Genomic DNA, 20,394 nt, shown 5'->3' with positions numbered 1-20,394 from the left:
GGCACCCTGTTTTAAACACTCAATGATAGCAAATAAGCTATCTGACCACCTAGTAACAGAATCCACTGCCCTTTTTCAGACAGTTCCAGAAGGTTCTCCATGATCTACTTCCAACCAATATCACCAGCTAGCATCCAATGACTTTCTACGATACCCTATACTGAAGATAGCCACTACCTTACTGAAAGCCTGCTCATCTTTGGAAGGCCAGCATGGATGCCACCTTCTTCCAGATACCTCTCAAAGCCCCAGACAGAACCCACCTCTCTCCTTTGTATCTGTATACTATTCTTTTCAGTATCTCAGTTACAGCAGATATTATTACAATCATCTATTGTTTATCAGACTTCTCACCTATCAGGTCTGAGATTGCAAAAACAGACATTCCCCCCTCTCCCTTGCTAGTTACAACTTAAGGGCTTCTCACAGGAATGTCTATTAAACTGAAGTACAAGAAATGATCATTGCTCTACATCTAAATGCACTTTTTAAACAGCTTTATTGAGATATAATTCACATACCATATGATTCACCCATAACTTAAGGCATACAATTCAATAGTTTTTGGGGTGCCTGGGTGGCTTGGTCGGTTAAGCGTCCGACTTCGGCTCAGGTCATGATCTCGCGGCCCGTGAGTTCGAGCCCCGCGTCGGGCTCTGTGCTGACCACTCAGAGCCTGGAGCCTGTTTCAGATTCTGTGTCTCCCTCTCTCTCTGCCCCTCCCCTGTTCATGCTCTGTCTCAAAAATAAATAAACGTTAAAAAAAAAAAATTAAAAAAAAAAAAAGTTTTTGGTGTTAAAATCACAGGGTTACACAACTGTTACCATCAATCAATTTTAGAACATTTCTGTAACCACAAGAAGAAATCTTGTACACATTAGTCTGCCTATTCCTCCCCAATCCCACCAGCCCTAGGCAACCACTAATCCACTTCCTGTTGCTGTATATTTGTCTATTCTAGACACTTCACATAAATAGAACCACACAGTATGTGGCCTTTTATGACTGGCTTCTTTCATTTACATAACAATTTTCCAAGATTCATCCACACTGTAGCATGTATCAGCACTCTATTCCTTTTTATTCCATTGTATGGATCTACCACATTTTTTAAAAACTTTTTTTGAGAGAGAAAGAGAGAGCAGGGGAGAGAGAATCCTAAGTAGGCCCCAGGCTGTCAGTGTGAAGCCTGACTTGGGGCTCAATCTCACAAACAGGGACATGACCTGAACCAAAATCAAGGGCCGGAGGTTTGACCAACCAAGTCACCCAGGTCCCCCTGAATCTATCACATTTTATTTATTCATCATCATATGGACATTCAAATTATTTCCACTTTTGGACTATTATGCCACTTTAAATATTTGTATGCTTTTTGGGTGGACACATTTTCATTTTACTTAGGTATACACCTACAAGTGGAATCCTCACCAACACTTACCATCTGACTTTTTGATTACAGCCATCCTAGTGTGCATAAATGGTTATCTCTTTGTGGTTTTGACTTGCATTTCCCTACTGACTCAGGATTCCAAGCATCTTTTCATGTACTTATTGGCCATATGTACAACTTCTTTAGAGAAATGTCTATTCAAATCCTTTGCCCTATATTAAACTGGGCTATTTATCTTTTATTGTTGAGTTGTAAGAGCTTTTCATATATTATAGATAAAAGTGTCTTATCAGACACATGATTTACAAATATTTTCTCTCATTTTGTGGGTTGTCTTTTCATTTTCTTAGTGGTTTACTTTTTAAAAATTATATTATTTACTGGGGTGCCTAGGTGGCTCAGGTGGTTGAGTGTCCGACTTCAGCTCAGGTCATGATCTCAGTTTGCGGGTTTGAGCCCCGCATCAGGCTCTGTGCTGACCGCTTGCTCAGAGCCTGGAGCCTGCTTCGGATTCTGTGTCTCCTTCTCTCTCTGCCCCTCCTCCACTCATGCTTTGTTTCACTCTGTTTATCAAAAATAAATAAATGTAAAAAAAAAATTTTTTTTAAATAAAATTTTATTATTTATTTATTTAATGTTTATTTATTTTTGAGAGGTGGGAAGGGGCAGAGAGGGAGACAGAATCCAAAGCACGCTCCGGGATTTGAGCTGTCAGCACAGAGCCCAACACAGGGCTCAAACTCAAGAACTGTGACATCTTGACCTGAGTCAAAGTCGGATGTTTAACCGACTGAGGCATCCAGGTGCCCCTCCTGATGGTTTACTTTGTAAAACAGGTTCCTAATCTAGATGAAATCTAATTTTCCCCCTTTTGTTGCCTTTGCTTTTGGTGTCATGTCTAACAGGATTTGCCTAATGCAAGACTGCGAAAACTCACTCCTATGTTTTCCAAGCCTATTCCAGTTTAGCTCTTAAATTTAGGTCTTTGATCTGTTTTGTGTTAGTTTTTGTACATGGTAGGAGTATATATCCAATTGTCCCAGTACCGTTTTTTTGAAAAAAATGATCTTGGCACTCTCACCAAAAACCATCACAAACATATGGGTTTATTTATTAACTCTCAATCTTATTCCATTGATCTATAATGCCCATTCTTATGCCAAATATCACAGGGTCTTGAATACAAAAGCTTTGTAGTAAGTTTTGAAAGCAAGAAATGTGACCTCTCCAACTTTGCTCTTTCATTAAGATTATTTTGGCTATTTTGGGTCTCTCAAACTTCCATACACATTTCAGGACCAGCCTGCCCATTTCTGCAAAAAAGCCACCTGGAGCTTTGACACAGTCACCCTGACTATGTAGACCAATTTGGGAAGCACTGCCATCTAAACAAGATTAAGTCTTGCAATCAATCCATAAACATGGCATATCCTTCCATTTATCTAGGTCTTCTTGAATTCACATGCCTTTTTATCATATCTAATGCATCTGTAGATTTCCCTCCTTATTTATTAGTTCTACTATTAAAATAGAAATATATGTACACAAATGCTGCCCATTTTTAAGAGAATTCTGAGGACTGTAAGGATCTAGGGCTTCCCTATTTGTTGGGAATACCTTATTTAGGTATTAAAGTTATTAAGGTTAAGTTTGGTGCCTTTTTTTGAGTGTGGGGTTTTTTCTGTTGTTTCTGTTTTGAGAGAAGATGCAAGTGAGTGAGGGATAGAGAGAAAGAGAGAGAGAGGGAGGAAGGGAGGGAGGTGGGGCTCACCCGAAGTGGGGCTAATGTTTTACCCAAAGCAGGGCTCATGTTCACCAGAAGCAAGGCTTGAGCTCATCCAATGAGGGACTCACACTTGTGAAACATGAGAGCATGACCTGAGTTGAAGTCAGATGCTTAACGACTGAGCCACCCAGACATCCCTTTCTGAGCATTCTTTGTATATAACTTACTGAATAAAAAGATTACCAATGAAATGGATGATTTTTAAACTTACACATAATGCACATGATCCTGCTTTTATATATGTAAGCATAAACATACACATACATGTAAGAGCATAGCAAAAACTTTGGAAGAAAACACACCAATGTGTTATAGTGGTTACCTCTGGAGAGGAGGAACAATGGAATGAAGAAGAGGACCAGCACTCTTTATTTGCATTATTTTTTTTGCTTTTAAGCTATAAAAATGTTTTCATTTAATTTCTGGTATGATTTTAAGTACGAATGACAACATAAATATGCCCCGGTGAAAGAGTTTTTCCAACATATATCACCCGAAGAGTAAATAACCTAGCTGACCTTGAGATCACAGGTGGTGTTGAGCAGCAGGTTGGAAGGTTTGAGGTCACGGTGCAGTACATTAGCTGAATGGATATATTTTAACCCTCTGAGGATCTGGTAAAGAAAATAGCAGATATGGTCGTTGCTGAGGTGTTGTGTCTTCAAGAGCTTGTAGAGATCTGTTTCCATGAGGTCCTGTACGATATATCTGTTTAGACAGGTTAAGGTAACACACCAATATCTGGTTACATGTAGCAAAACACTGAAAACAAAATGAACCCTCTCCCCAAATGGTCATTATATCATGAGGCCTTACAAGGGATAGGAGAATCTGATGAAAACTTGGTATACCTCTATGGATGGAATCTAAAGTAGTTAACTCTTTCTTAGGTCCTGTGACACAACAGGCATTAATATCTGCCTGATGTGCCCAACAATGGGCCTAGACTGAGCTGAGACAGTCTGTTATGGAAATACTGGCCAATCGAGATGTATCAGTCTCCTAGTACTACAAGGTGTCTACCATCAACAAACCCTCTCCAAGGATTACTGGAAAGGGTTAGGAGAGGAAGGTGGCCAGTAGGCATCATACACTCCCTCCTCTCTTTGGCCCAGCAATGATCTGTAATACTCTTTATAATGTTCTTTTACCTTCTTGTCCCCCCTCCTTCTCCTTAAGAATCAACCATAAAATCTTTGGAAATACAGACCTAGAACACACTGCTACTAAATTCAGTCCTCTGTGTGCCTGACTCTTCAATTAACATTAAGATCCTAAACACAAGAGAGTATTGGGAAGTCATGCTAAGGGGCTCATGCTGGTTTTGCTCCTTTTGTTTTCTTGACTATCCATGTATCCAAGCCATCTAGAATGTTATCTATGGCTGACATCTTTCTTACAGAAATTATAGAACCCTTTGGCTTTTAACTTCACCATATTATTATTTCATTAGCAGTGTTTTTGCATTTCTCATATTCATTTGTGTAAGTACTGTACATATTATTGTATGTCCCCTACAGATTCATGGGATTCAAAGAAAACAGGATTTGAAAACTTGTCATCTTGAAAGAGACTTGATTTTCCAAGCAAAGCCCTTAAAGCAGGACAACAGGTGGTAGCAGCAGGAGGCATTTCACTTAAAATAGCACCACAACTTGATAATAGAACAGTTTAAAAATGAAAAGGTAGAGGTGAGGTGGGGTGGGGGTGGGGGTGTGTGCACAATGCAAATTGGAAAAACTGGCAGGAATACTAGCCTGAACAGTAACTCTTTTTTGGCAGACCCTCTTCGGTATACTTAACACTTCTATTTTTCAAATACAGTCTTTACCCAGGCAGTATCCTCTGGACCTGTTTAGTCCAGATTTCTAAATGTTGGTCATAATTAATAACAAATTCAGAGCTGAGTCAGCTTTAAAGATCATGAAGGCTAGGTACCTTAATTCTAAAGATGAGAAAACAGACTTGGAGGTGAATGACATTATCTAAGATCAGAACAGTCTAGATTTGAGCAGGTGATATCCAGGGCACCCACTTTCTTAGTCTACTGTTCATTTCTTGTTACCATAACAAACCATACCTTGAATGGAAAAAAAAAAAATGACTAAAATGGTGTTAAGATTCTCCATAGCTGCACTTAAACAAAGTTTTTGCTGAAACAGAAAAAATATTTGATTTGCCAAAAGACTCTAAAAATAGTTACAACTGATAAAATGAATCAAAGATAAAAATTACACAAATCTTATATTAAATAGCAAGCAGATTATAATTTCCCCTTTAATGTGCTTTATATATACTTTTCCTTTACTCTGACAAGTCCAGGCATTTCAAGTTAACTTTACTCAACAAGGTGACTAATCAGTGGAGTCAGTTGCCTGAAAAGGATACACATCTTTCATTTGCTCGATGGTTGGCGCTCTAATAATATCATTGATTCCAATGATGTTCTCATGTCTGAAGCGCAGTAAGATTTTTATCTCCCTCAGGGTTCTCTGGCAGTAGGTCTGGTGCTCAAAAGGACTGATTTTCTTGATAGCTACTCGAACTTTGTTGACATTATCATAAGCAGAGCTAAAAAAAAAAAAAAAAAAAAAAGGGAGAGATGGCATTTAAAATAGTTCTCAAAACATCTCGGCAGAAAGAATGAAAATTGGTAAATATTAAATATTAGCACACAGGGTAAATACTTATTTCATACATATGAAGTTGTTATGTATATTATCCACACAAAAAAAGACTCAAGTTACGAAGGATGCAGCTGGCACAATATAGCACATATTCGATCTCAAACTTATTAGAGGGCCCAGCCCTGGCAAATGTGTAGATGCCCACAGTCATAAGCCCAGGCACATGGGTTTATGCCACACATACACACACAAAACATCTTCCCTCTGATTTTAACAGCAATTGCATTCTGGTGAGAGTAATCATTTGTCCTCCAAAACAACTTCCTATTGTTGCATCACATTCCTCTGACTCAGCAGAAACATCCAAATGACCATCAAACACATCTTTATCCCAAACAGAAATGGACCCAAGAGGATGCCTTGATTGCTTGCATCTACTTGTCTTACTTGCAAAATGACAGGACCGTTCTTTCTTTTTTTTAAGGGAACTGTTTCAAGTAATCAATTTGTGTAGGCTTATACAGTTTCAGGACTGACCTTCATATAAATGATAAGCAAATTATTCTTATTGAAGAAAAATGATGATTCTATGTGTATTAAAATGGTATTTAACCATAAAACACAAAAGCCATTGAGGGGGGAAATCACATTTTAAATATAGTATTAACAATACTACATAATTTTAAAATTTATTATAACATCTTAATTACAAAACAACCTTTGCCCTTCAAAGCTCTTCATATACTTAACTACATTTTGTCTTCACAATACCTTTAAAAAAAATTTTTTTTTAACGTTTATTTACTTTTGAGACACACACACACACACAGAGTGAGAGTGGGGAAGGGTCAGAGAGGGGGAGACACAGAGTCTGAAGCAGGCTCCAGGCTCTGAGCTGTCAGCACAGAGCCTGACTCAGGGCTCAAATTCACAAACGGTGAGATCAGACCCGAGCCAAAGTCAGACACTCAACCGACTGAGCCACCCAGGCGCCCCCACAATACCTTTAAAAGTGGAGGACAACAGTGTTTTTATATATATTGTCCAGGTTAGATCCCCATAATTTATATACAGAGGATAACTCATTTATGCAAAAGATTAATCTCCCTAGGCCCACTTTTTCCAAAGTATCTTAGGCTTACATCCTTTCTCAGGTCAGTTCTCTTTGTATTTCTCTACCTGGGTACAATGCTGCACTGATAGGTTGCCATCAATAGTTGAGCCTGATAGCTCAACTAAAGCGCTGCTCAAATTGTGGTTCCCAGATCCCTGCATCAGGAACACCTTACATTCTTGTTAAAAACGCTAGTTCCTGGGCCTCATCCTAGGCTTTCCTTTAAAAAAAAAATTCCAGTAAAATTAGCATAGTTATATTAGTTTCAGGTGTACAATAGACTAGTTCAACAATTCTATATATTACTACTCTGTGCCCATCATAGTAAGTGCCCCTTCACCCATCGCCCCATCCACCTCCCCTCTGGTACCACCAGTTTTTTCTCTATGTTTAAACAGAGTCTGGGGGTGGGGGGGAAGAGCTCTATTTTTTTGCTGGTCTCTTCTTTCTTTGTTCATTTGTTTTGTTTCTTAAATTCCACCTATGAATGAAATCATGGTATTTGTCTTCTCTGGCTTATTTCACTTAGTGGCATACCCTCTAGATCCATCCATGTTGTTGCAAATGGCAAGATTTCATTCTTTTTTATGGCTACTTGAGTAATATTCCATTGTGGAATTCCATTCCACATCTTCATCCATTCATCTACTATTGATGGACACTTGGGTTGCTTCCATATGTTGGCTATTGTAAATAATGCTGCAATAAACATAGGGGTGCATGTATTTTTTCGAATTAGTGTTTTCATATTCTTTGGTTAAATACCCAGTAGTGGAATTACTGGATCACATGGTAATTCTATTTTTCATTTTTTGAGGAACCTCCATACTGTTTTCCACAGTGGCTTGCTTTTTTTCTTTTTCTGTCTTTTTTTTTTTAAAGAAATTTAACCAAAATATTTGGGTAATCTTATAACAAAACCTATAAAGTATTTTTCAGAAGAGTTCCAGGGGAGTCTGGCTAGCTCAGTCGGAGGAGTGTGTGACTCTTGATCTCGGGGTCATTAGTTCAAGCCCTATGTTAGGTGTAGAGATTACTAAAAAATAAATACACTTAAAAAAAAAAAAAAAAAAAAGAGTTCCACAGCTGCTACACAGGGCTTTCAGTTCTTTCCAAGCTGACCTCAAGGTCTGACTCTAAATAGAATTCCAAGTAGAAGCAGTAATAATTATGCTTTCAATTTTATGATGATTTTTAATCTTGAGTGTTACTATCTTGTGATCAATAATCTATTTAATCTTTTCTATAAGAGCTTTTCATTTTAATAAATATCAATATCTGGGGGCACCTAGATGGCTCAGTCAGTTAAGTGTCTGACTCTCAGTTTTGGCTCAGGTCATGATCTCACGATCTGTGAGCTGGTGTCTTATGTTGAGCTTTGAGCTGACAGCACAGAGCCTGCTTGGGTTTCTGTCTCTCTCTTTGTCCCTCCCCTGCTCACACATGCTCTCTCTCACAAAATAAATTAAAAACATAATAAATAAATAAATAAACAAACAAACAAACAAACAAACAAACAAACAGATACATGCATAAATAAATAAATAAATCTCGTCCACTGACTGAAGCAATGAAGTAACACTAGCAGGCAATAAGACATTGCTTTTTGTTTCTTCAAGTAAATGCTACAAATCTAAAATAGTTAAATGGGTTTATTCTCAAGTTTGTGCTCCTATAATGGTATTTGTCAGTCTACTTATTCTGAGAATTACTAATGCATTTGTATGACTCCAGCACAAAACTATGCTGTAGGAGGCCCCTATTTTACTCAACTTCAATTCTGCCACATTACCATTAATAATGGACTCTGGGGTGCCTGGGTGGCTCAGTTGGTTAAGTGTCTGACTTCGGCTCAGGTCATGATCCTGTGGTTCATGGGTTCAAGTCATGCACTGGGCTCTGCTGATGGTGTGGAGCCTGCTTGGGAGTTTCTCTCCCCCCACTCTATCTCTGCCCTTCCCCCACTCACACTTTTTCTTTCTCTCAAAATACATAAATTATGTTAAAAAATATATATATATATATGGGCACCTGGGTGGCTCAGTTGGTTAAGTGTCCAGCTCTTGATCTCAGTTTGGGTCATGGTCTCATGGTTTGCGGGTTGGAGCCCCACATCAGGCTATGCACTGTTAGTGTGGAGCCTGCTTGGGATTCTCTCTCTCCTTCTCTCTCTATCCCTCCCCGACTCATTCTCTCTCTCTCACAGAATAGATAAATAAACTTAAAAAAAAATTAAGGAGGGGGCACCTGGGTGGCTCAGTCAGTTAAGCCTCCGACTTCAGCTCAGGTTGTGATCTCACAGTTCGTGAGTTTGAGCCCTGCGTTGGACTCTATGCTGACAGCTCAGAGCCTGGAGCCTCCTTTAGATTCTGTGTCTCCCTCTCTCTCTGCCCTTCCCCCACTTACACTCTCTCTCTCTCTCTCAAAAATAAACAAACATTAAAAAAATTGTTTGTTTTTTTAAATTTAAGGGGTTCCTGAGTGGCTCAGTAAGTTAAGCATCTGACTCTTGATTTTGGCTCAGGTCACGATCTCATGGTTCATGGGTTCAAGCCCCACATTGGGCTCTGTGCTGACAGCATGGAGCCTGCTTGGGATTCTCTCTCTCCCCCTCCCCTGCTTTCTCTCTCAAATAAATAAATAAGCAAACAAACAAAGAAACCTTGAAAAATAATTTTTGACAATATATGTATATTATTCTCTGGTGCCCCCAATACTTTGAAATGAAATGTATTTCCTTTTTTCCCCAAGAAGTTTATTTTTTCAAATGTTTATTTATTTTTGACAGAAAGAGCAAGCACAAGCAGGTGAGGGGTAGAGAGAGTCAGAGAGAGAGAATCCCAAGCAGGCTCCACACTGTCAGCACAAAGCCTGACATAGGGCTCAAACCTACAAACTGTGAGATCATGACCTGAGCCAAAATCAAGAACTGGACACTTAACTGACTGAGTCACCCAGGTGCCCCTTATTTTATTTCGTATTTTGAGAGGGCGCACATGCATGCATGGCCATGAAGGCGAGTGGGAGTAGGGGAAGGGGTGGGGGGAGACAGAGAGAGGGAATGAATGAATAAATCTTAGCAGATTCCATGCTCAGTGAGGTTCCCAGCATGGGGCTCAATCCCAGGACTCTGGGATCATGACCTGAGCTGAAATCAGGAGTTGGGTGCTCAAATGACCAAGCAACCCAGGGGCCTCTCAAAGATTTTATTTTAAAGTAATCTCTGCACCCAACATGGAGGCTTGAACCCACAACCCTAAGTTCAAGAGTTGCATGCTCTACTGACTGAGCCAGCCAGATGCCTGGAAATATATTTTCTTAAATAAAAGAATCACTACTCAAATCTTATTTTGCTTTGGTTTGCTGCATGAAGGCCTAAACCACTGATTTTCAGTTCAGCAGGCAGAAGGATACGTCATTCAAACAAGCTTATTCAATACTGAGAGTATTTTCAGAACTTAAAACTCTTTTTGGATAATTAAAACCAAGAACATGAGTCCAACAGAAGAGAACACAGGTGTAAAACAGTTATAAAACACTGGTTTAAATTCAACATTATAAATTTCTAGTTTTACTTAAACAGGGTAAACACAGCCATAAATTTGCTTTCAAGCACAAGATTGCCAGGGAGAGTGCTTATGGTCAATGTGCCCCTCCAACTGTATCAACACTAGACACCAGATGATGAAATAACCCCTTTTACTACGTGAGAAGGCATGAGATCCACCCCACTGGTTCTCACTTGAAAATAAGGTATGACCTGTCCATGGCGTTGCGTCCTTTTCTAGCTCCTTTTTGGTGCCACAGAACTGATCACAAATAATTCTCCCCTTTTCCATAACAATTCTATATTTGCTCATTTCTCCTTAGATTTCTCAGTTTTGTTTTATATATTTTATTTTGCTTTACCTTCTACCATGGACTTTTTGGTATCTCTTACTAGTTTTTGCTTTAAAATCACTTTGGCATTACCAATTCTTTTCCTCCCCCACCCAAGAACTTAATCTTTGCTCATCTCCATTTCCCCCACAACTAACACAATGCTTTTTCCTTAAATGTGTCTCTGTAAACAATGTATGGTTGCAGTTTAGGATCTTAATTGTATTTTTTTCTTTGAACTCATAAACTTGCTGTTCTCAAAAACAAAAATTCAAAGTTAAATAAATTGTTCAACGTTAAGAAAAGGAAAAGCTTCCTAACTCATCTCTATAAGGTCAAAAATCTTTAAGAATAAAAACTGATGATGATGAGAAAGAAGTAAAACTCAGACTAAAAACTAATCTCTTTTGGGGTGCCTGGGTGGCTCAGTCAGTTGAGCATCCAACTTCAGCTCAGGTCATGATCTCACAGTTTGTGGGTTCAAGCCCCGCATCAGGCTCTGGGCTGACTGCTTGCTCAGAGCCTGGAGCCTGCTTCAGATTCTGTCTCCTTCTCTCTCTGTCCCTCCGCCGCTCATGCTTTGTCCCACTCCATTTCTCAAAAATGAATAAAATGTAAAAAAAAATAAAAAATAATCTCTTTTCTAAGCACAAGCTTGAAAATCAACAACAAAAAAGAGTAATTTGACAATACATTAAAAATCCATTATGTCCAAGCCATAATTTAACCTTAGGAATTTAAGAATGGTTCAATTAAAAAAAAAAACAGGGGCACCTGGGTGGCTCAGTTGGTTAAGCGTCTGACTTCGGCTCAGGTCATGATCTCACAGTTCGTGGGTTCGAGCCCCGCATCGGGCTCTGTGCTGACAGCTCAGAGCCTGAAGCCTGCTTCAGATTCTGTGTACCCGCCCCCTCTCTGCCCCACCCCTGCTTGTGCTCTGTCTCTGTCTTTCAAAAGTGAATAAACTTAAAAAAAAAATAAAAAAAAAATTAAAAAAAAACCCACTAAAATAAGACATCATGTCAGCCAGACATTTCTCCAAACAAGATACATAAATGGCCAACAAGCATATAAGAAGTTGTTAAACATCACTAATTATTAAGGAAATTGAAATAAAAACTGCAACAAGATATCATCTAATACCCATTATGATTGCCAATATCCAAAAATAAAAATAAAAAATAAGTGTTGGAGAGAACATGCATAAACTGGAACTTCTGTGCACTCTTGGGAATGTAAAATGGCATAGTCACTATGGAAAACAGCATGGAAGTTCCTAAAAAAAGTTCCTAAAAAAACCTAGATTACCATATAACCCAGCAATCCCACTTCTGGGTATATATCCAAAAGAACCAAAATAGGATCTCAAAGAGATATTGGCTTACCCATGTTCACTACAGCATTATTCATAATAGACAATTGGAAGCAACACAAATGTCCACTGATGTGTGAATGGATCGAGAAAATGTGATGTATACATATACTGGAATATTATTCAACCTTAAAAAGGAAACTCTATCACATGCTACAACATGGATGAATCTTGAGGATATTAACTGAAATAAGCCAGTCACAAGGTATTATATATGATTCCACTCATATACAGTATCTAAAGTTGTCAAATTCATAAAATCAAAATTTAGAATAGTGGTTACCAAGGGAAGGGAGGAGATGAGAAGATAGGTGTTCAAGGGTACAGAGGTTTTTTTTGAAAGATGAAAACGCTCTACAGATCTGTTGCACAATGATGGGAATATATACTTAACATTCCTGAACTCTATGCTTAAAATGTTAAATTTTACATTGTGTTTTTTATTACAGTTAATTTTTTTTTTTAATTTTAAAAGGGTACAACCACTATGGAAAACAATATAAAGGTTCCTCAAAAAATCAAACATAGAACTACCACACAATCCAACAATTCCACTCAAGGTATCTATCCAAAAAAAATAAAAACACTAATATGAAAAGAGACACGCACTCCATTGTTCACTGCAGCATTATTTACCAATAGTGAAGATAAGAAAACAACCTAAGCGTCCACTGATGAATGGATAAAGAAGATGGGTGATATATGTGTATTTATATGTTATGTATGTGTATATACTCATTTCACTTGTAAGTGGAATCTAAAACACAGCAAAACAAAACCTAGATTCATAGATACTGAGTACAGAGTGGTGACTCCCCAAGGGGAAGGGGCTGGGGGTGGGGTGAAATGGGTAATGGGGATCAAGAGATACAAAGTTCCAGTTTTAAAATAAGTAAGTCATGGGGATATAATGTATAATGGGGAATATAGCCAATGATATTGTATTAACTCTGTATGGTAACACATGGTAACTAGACTTATCATGGTAATCAGCAATGTATACAAATGTTGACTCACTATACTGTACACATGAAACAGAATATTGTATGTTAATTATAGTTCAATAAAATATTTTTTTAAATTTTTAATGTTTATTTATTTTTGAGAGAGAGCATGAGTGGGGGAAGGGCAGAGAGAAAGGGAGACACAGAATCTGAAGCAGGCTCCAGGCTCTGAGCAGTCAACACAGACTAACATGGGACTCAAACTCACAAACTGTGAGATCATGACCCGAGCTGAAGTCGGATGCTTAAGACTGAGTCACCCAGGTGCCCCAATAAAAAAAATTTCAAGGGAAAAACAAGGCATGTTAACAACGAAAATATTATACATTTCAATAGATGTCAAAAAAGAATGGCAGTGACTACATGAACCAACATATGTGATAAAATTGCACAGAACATACACACACAAATAAGTGCATATAAAATCAGTGACATATAAATGAGCTCTATAGACTGTATCAATGCCAATCTTCCAGCTGTATGCTATAATTTATACTGTAATTTATGACTGCAATATAAGATGTATCCCTGAGAGAAATTGAGATTTCTGTATTATTTCTGACAAATACAAATGATTCTATAATTATCTCAAGATAAAGAGTTTAATTAAAAAAGCGTCCATCAATGGGGCGCCTGGGTGGCTCAGACAGTTGAGCATCCGACTTCAACTCAGGTCATGATCTCACGGTTCGTGAGTTCGAGCCCCACATCGGGCTCTGTGCTGATAGTTCAGAGCCTGTAGCCTGCTTCGGATTCTGTATCTCCCTCTCTCTCTGCCCCTCCCCCGCTCACACTCTCTCTCTCAAAAATAATTAAAAAAAAAAAAAAAGCGCCCATCAATAGGGGAGTAATTATCCATATGGTGAAATACTTTGCAGCTGATAAAAGGAATGATGTGGAAAGAGCTTCAAGATCTATTCAGTGGGGGAAAAAAGCATGGTCTAACACTGGAAAATATGCTATCTTTTACTAGTAAATAATAAAAGATATATATTAACATTTGCTTCTGTATGCATAAAGAAGTCTGAAAGGATACACAGGAAGTAAAGGAGGGATGGTGCAGGGTCAGAATGCCAAGCCAGAGTGGGACAAGATAGGAGAGCAAAACCCTTCACTGTATACCTCTTTATGTATTATCTTGATTGAAGAGCCATGTGAACCTCTTCAAAATATAAAAAAAAGTTCTTCTTGATTAGGGGGAAAAAACATACAGGAGAAATACTAGTGGAATACTGACTAGAATACCTACCCTTTAAAGGAGGAAGCACAATTATTTTGAAATTCTTGAAATTAAATTTAATAAAAATACTTGAAAAATAATTAATGGAAAGAAATGCAAAATATCTTTATTTAACCTTGTTCCCACCTGAGAGAACAGAATAATCTTTAAAACCGGAATTGGGTAGGGGCGCCTGGGTGCCTCAGTCCATAAGCAGCAAACGGGCCAACTTCAGCTCAGGTTCTCATCATTCATGCGTTTGTGCCCCGCATTGGGCATTGGGCTCACTGCTGTCAGCACAGAGCCTGCTTCAGATTATCCGTCCGATCTCTCTCTCTCTCTCTGCCCCTCCCCCACTTGCACTCTCACTCACTCTCTTAAAAATAAACATTAAAAAAATCTTTAGAGGGGCGCCTGGGTGGCTCAGTCGGTTGAGCGTCCGACTTCAGCTCAGGTCACGATCTCACAGCCGTGAGTTCGAGCCCCGCGTCGGGCTCTGGGCTGATGGCTCAGAGCCTGGAGCCTGCTTCTGATTCTGTGTCTCCCTCTCTCTCTGCCCCTCCCCCGTTCATGCTCTGTCTCTCTCTGTCCCCAAAATAAATAAACGTTAAAAAAAAAAAAAATTTAAAAAATCTTTAAAAAAAATTGGAATTGGTATATTATTTCTCTCTCTCACTCCCCCCCTCCCCCGAATAAAGGGGGGTTTTATATTCAGTCTTGGGTTAGTATTTGCTATGTACCAAGGACTAACAGGATACAAAGACTATAAATAGTACCCTCCTCTTGAGGAACTCAGGCTATTGACAGCCAGTCATCTTACATAAATCTAGCCTCAAGTTCCAGATGAATCCTGACATCCATAAATCGTGGGGGATGGGAGTAAATCAAGGCTGGAGGTGAGCTCAAGGCTGGAGCTCACTCAATACTCAAAACAGAATCCTAGTATTCAGCAATAAGAGGGAATGAAGTTGATATAAACAACATAGAGGAATCTCAATTATGCTGAATAAAGCCAGACCATCAGAAAAGTACTTCCATTCATATAAAATGCAAACTAAAATGGGATAGAAACCAGATCATAGGGTTGCTTAGGGCTGGGGAGGAGAGGGAGCTGGTGGGCCAGAAGGACTACACAAATGGAAACTAGATACTTTGGAGGTGATATATATGTTATCTTGGTTGACAGATTCATTGATGTACAATGTACTGTACACTTTAAATATGTGCAGTATATTGCTGATCAATTGCTCTTAAGAGAACAGTTCCTAAAAAAGGAACCAAAGCTCTTTGAATGAATATGTAGTCAATTCCGGAGGCAGGGTGGGTGGGAAAAGACAGATTCCAGAAACATATTTGATCAGTAAACATGGAAGGAGAAGCCCACAAAATTCTGGAGATTATTTAACAGAGGTTTTGTGATCACTTAGGGAAGAAAAGGGAACCAGCATGAGTCAATTATGAACAAGTCATGCTAAAACTAACTTCATTTCCTGTTTTGACAGGGTTACCACAACAACATGAGAATGACACCAGAGCTGTGGTGGACTCAAGCCGCACTTGTCAAGCACTTCCCATCTGTAAGACTTTATGTCAGGACTGGTGATGAAAACACTTAACAATCCTGCCCTTAAGAAGCTAAGAAGTTTATAATTTAGTGAGGGAAGGAGACAGGAAAAGACAACATATAATGCCTTTACCACAGTAAAGCACTTCTGAAACCCAAAGAGAAGCTGGATTTGGATTAAGTCCAAGTAAGGATATTAGGAGAAGATTAAAAGAAGAGACCTATAGAAACCATATCCTGAAGGATGAGCAGACTTCTGAAAGAGGAGCAAGGGCACCAAGAAAAGCAAGAGGTTGTAACATGTGGAAAGGAAAATGAGCAGGACATCTATGGGAACTGCAGCCCTCACCCAGCCAGGCCCCTCTCCATAGAAGTGTTTATGGGGTCTGGAGAACGTGCCCATCAAGAGCCCCAGTATTCCCCATCGCCTGAATCTGCTTCTGAGGCTGTGCAGGCCTCTTCCAAGGCAGCTCTGCTGAGAGAATGCTCCTCTAGTGTGTAATACCACAGAGTGGCCAAAGGGCAGCTGTTTACGGGATGTGCACTGCACCTCGTCTGTCATGTCAAGCTGGGTGTCCATACACACAAGCTCAAGCTCACGGCAGGGCATAGCCCTAGGGCTGGGAAGAGAAGAGGCCTATGCTGGAGGCCTGCTTTCCTGGAACTGCTGGCACCGAACTCCAAGAAGTCCACAAATGTGTGATTTAAAGCTGACCTTACAGTCTTTAATAAGGTTAATCTGTGTGGTAAAAGGATAGAATATATTATATTTAAGGTTTCTTAATTTGATTTATATGGTACGTGGGGTTCCATATTAATTCTCCCCCGCCCCCATTTGTATTCTTGACACAGGACTGGCACACATTAGGGCTGGGTTTGAGAAGTACAAAATAAAGATGGGGCATTGGGAAGGACAAGGACTGTCTTCAACTCCTGATTTTAAAGATCTAAGGATGTCGGTGGGTGATTCAAATGGAGGAAGTGAAGGTTCTCTGCTTCTAAGAGCATTAAGGAGAGATCAAGGTTGGGAATAAGATATCAGAATTGTTAACAGAAACCAACTGGGTAGCACTGCTGAGGAGAGATCATGTTAAGAAAAGAGGTCTGAGAATGGAACTCAGGAGCAATCAGAGGAAGAGTAACTGGCTTAAGAGAGAAAGTAATAAGTAATAACAGAATGAGAAGAGAACTCTTGTTGTCCAACTCCAAGGCTACATGCTAAACCACATACCAGAACCCGGAGAGGGTGGGGTTTCAGAAACCAAAGAAGGAAAGAGTTCCAAATAGAAGACACTAACAAAGATAAAAGCTGCAAAACATGCACTGAATCTGCAATGAGATGAAAAGTGGTAACGTGGGTGTAAGTAAGTAAACGGAGGGGAATGAGAACAACAGTGGAAAGAGTACAGCTGACTATTTTTTAAAGGCAAGGAGGAGGAGAATGACCGACCGGCAAATCCAGGTGAACTGAGAGGCACAGGGTATTATGAAAGCAGTGGGTGGTGTGAAAGAAAAGGCTCCCCAGAGCTAGCCAGGGGGGGAAGAGAGCGTGAATTATAAGCAAAGCAAGTGCAAAGGTGCAGAGGCCTGAGGGAACATGGGGCAATGGAGTGTGGGGCACAGGGATGGACATGTTGGGGTTAAGGCTGGAGGAGTAAGACTAGAATAGAATTTGCTAAGGGAGAAACGGTAACTTTACAATGAAGAAATCCAGCAGATCACAGTTCATACCATCAGTGATATCACATGAATATTGTGAATTCCTTGACAGGATGATATAAAAAGGTCATTTCACCTCTATGATATTCTTTCCCCAAACCTGTAACCCCAGTCTAATAATGAGAACCTCAGACAAATCCAAATTGAGGGACGTTCTATAAAATACTTGAGCAGTACTCCTTAAAACTGTCAAGGTCATGAAAACAAAGGATGAGGAATAGTCACAGACCGGAGGAGACATGACAACAAAATGCAAGTGGTATCTTGGGGACAGAAAAAGGCAATCAGTGAAAAAGCGAAATGTGAATAAAGTCTAGAGTTTAGCTATACTAATGTTGGTTTCTTAATTTTGATAAGCTTACTACAGAAATGTAAGATGTCAACATCAGGAGAAACAAACTGGGTGGGGGCATATGGGAACCCTCTGTATGATCTTTGCAACTTCTGTAAACCTAAAGTTATTCCAACATAAAAGTTTATCTGACAAGGGAATTCCACTAAATGGTACCTCCAAAATTGATGAAATAATTAGCATGCAAATAACATGGGCTAAATTTAATAAGTAGAGAAGGAAACATAAGCATTTCATTAATAGCTATTTCAATCTCCCATTAAAATAAAGCTGAATGTTTGATGGAATAAAAATATTCCTAAAAAAGTAAACTGAAAACTTTACCTAACTGAACTTTAACTCAGTCCCCCTTTGCCCCTCCCCCGCTCACTCTCTCTCAAAAATAAATATTTTTTAAAAAGACAAAAAAAAAAAAAGAATATGGATGATAAATGAAGAGAATTACTGCAGCACAATGTAAAAGAACAAAATTTGTATTGCCAAAAATAAGAATACATTATGGAATATTAATGTAACAGGTCACTGTGCAACCATTAAATGAAGTATGAAGATCACGTTAACTAAAGGTAAGATTCAAAATAAAATCAAAGACTGAAGATTAAAAATATCTATCTAGAGGAAGCAATTTATGAAACAAGCTACGATGATGGGATCATGACTGATTTAAGACATAATTTAAACCATCTTTTGTCTCATATCTGTCTACTCCAGTGGGAGGAAAAAAATAACCAATCAAGTGTAAGTTATATAAAACAAGACAGCCTAGGGGCGCCTGGATGGCTCAGTCGGTTGAGCGTCTGACTCTTGATTTTGGCTCAGGTCATTATCTCATGGTCTGCGGGGTCGAGCCCCGCATGAGGCGCCACACTAATGTGGGGCTCCAAAACGTGGAGCCTGCTTGGGATTTTCTCTCTCCTCTCTCTCTCTCTCTCTCTCTCTCTCTCTCTCTCTCTCTCTCTCTCTGCTATTCCCTCTCCCACTTGCATGTGCTGTCTCAAAATAAAACAAAAAACAAACAAAAACAAGACAGCTTTAAAATAAGGCAATAAACTGAGAGTTCCTGAAGTTCTAAATACCTCCGCAGGCTTTTCCTTCTAGCCATGATGAAAGAACACGAGCTCATGTATTCTCCTACCTTCAACAAAAAAATCCAGACAATATGTATGTGAAACAAATTTTTAGAACTCCAACAATGGGCAAGATTAGTCCTATGACTACCCTGGCTAACTGTCTGGAGTTTCCTGGCTGCAATGAAGAGAAAGGAAACCCAAATGGAGCCTATCTCCACGAGTGTAGGACAATTCAAATTTCAAGAATCAAGTTAAGAATCTGCTGGGCAATCTACAGGACAGGAGAGAATTTCAGAGAAGTTTGAGGAGATCAGCAGAAGGTTTTGAGTCTTCAGCTGAATAATGATCAGAAGCACATGCATAATCAAACTCCAAGGCTGGGGAAGGAGCCATTAGAAAGGAGCTGATGGAGGGGCGCCTGGGTGGCTCGGTCGGTTGGGCGTCCGACTTCGGCCTAGGTCATGATCTCACGGTTCGTGGGTTCGAGCCCCGCATCGGGCTCTGTGCTGACAGCTCAGAGCCTGGAGCCTGCTTCGGATTCTGTGTCTCCCTCTCTCTCTGACCCTCCCCCGTTCAGCTCTGTCTCTGTCTCAAAAATAAATAAACATTAAAAAAAAAAAAATTTAGAAAGGAGCTGATGGACTAATTAAATTCACGTGGAACAGGGCTGGGACTAGTTCCTGTCCTATCACCAGGAGGGGGAAAGACCGCCTACCACATAGGCAAATAGTTGAGTCTTCAGAAAGATACCGACTCAGTGCTGTCTTTGATTAAAGGCTATTCTGAACCTGCCCCAAAATGCTTAAAAGTAGGGGCACCTGGGTGGCTCAGTCAGTTAAGCGTTCGACTTCAGCTCAGGTCATGGTCTCACAGTTTGTGAGTTCGAGCCCTGCATTGGGCTCTATGCTGACAGCTCAAAGCCTGGAGCCTGCTTTGGATTCTGTGTCTCCCTCTCTCTGCCCCTCCCCTGCTCATGGTCTGTCTCTGTCTCTCAATAATAAATAAATGGTAAAAAAAAAAAAAAAAAAAAAATTTTTTTAATGCTTAAAAGTAAGCTTTGAAAGAATTGAACTGTACCTTAATTGCATCCCAGAGAAAAGGCCCCAAAATATTTAAAGGAATACCAAAAAAACCTAGCACTCCAGTAATGTAAAATCCATGATGTTTTACATCTAATCAAAACTTTACCAATATTCAAGAAAGCAAATATAATCCATAATGAAGAGAAAGCTAATAAGACCCAGAAATTACAGAGATGATAGAATTAGTAGACAAGAATGTTATAACAATTATA

The 20,394-nt window shown here is 39.4% G+C and overlaps 1 protein-coding gene across 1 annotated transcript in view; it reads right to left on the bottom strand.

Moving 5' to 3' along the window:
- Window positions 1-20,394, bottom strand: part of MAPK1 (mitogen-activated protein kinase 1) — a 105,801-nt gene that overhangs the window by 36,867 nt on the left and 48,540 nt on the right. Inside the window, exons 2-3 of the mRNA XM_058692855.1 lie at window positions 5,569-5,751; window positions 3,699-3,888 (exon numbers count right to left, since the gene is read on the bottom strand). Of these exons, the coding sequence (XP_058548838.1) occupies window positions 3,699-3,888; window positions 5,569-5,751 (373 nt within the window). The remainder of the gene's footprint in view (window positions 1-3,698; window positions 3,889-5,568; window positions 5,752-20,394) is intronic.

The sequence above is a fragment of the Neofelis nebulosa genome, chromosome 11, assembly GCF_028018385.1.
Source record: "Neofelis nebulosa isolate mNeoNeb1 chromosome 11, mNeoNeb1.pri, whole genome shotgun sequence".
Lineage (NCBI taxonomy): Eukaryota > Metazoa > Chordata > Mammalia > Carnivora > Felidae > Neofelis > Neofelis nebulosa.
The sequence above is the reverse complement of the archived record's forward strand: the minus strand, read 5'-3'. Positions and strand labels throughout refer to the sequence as shown.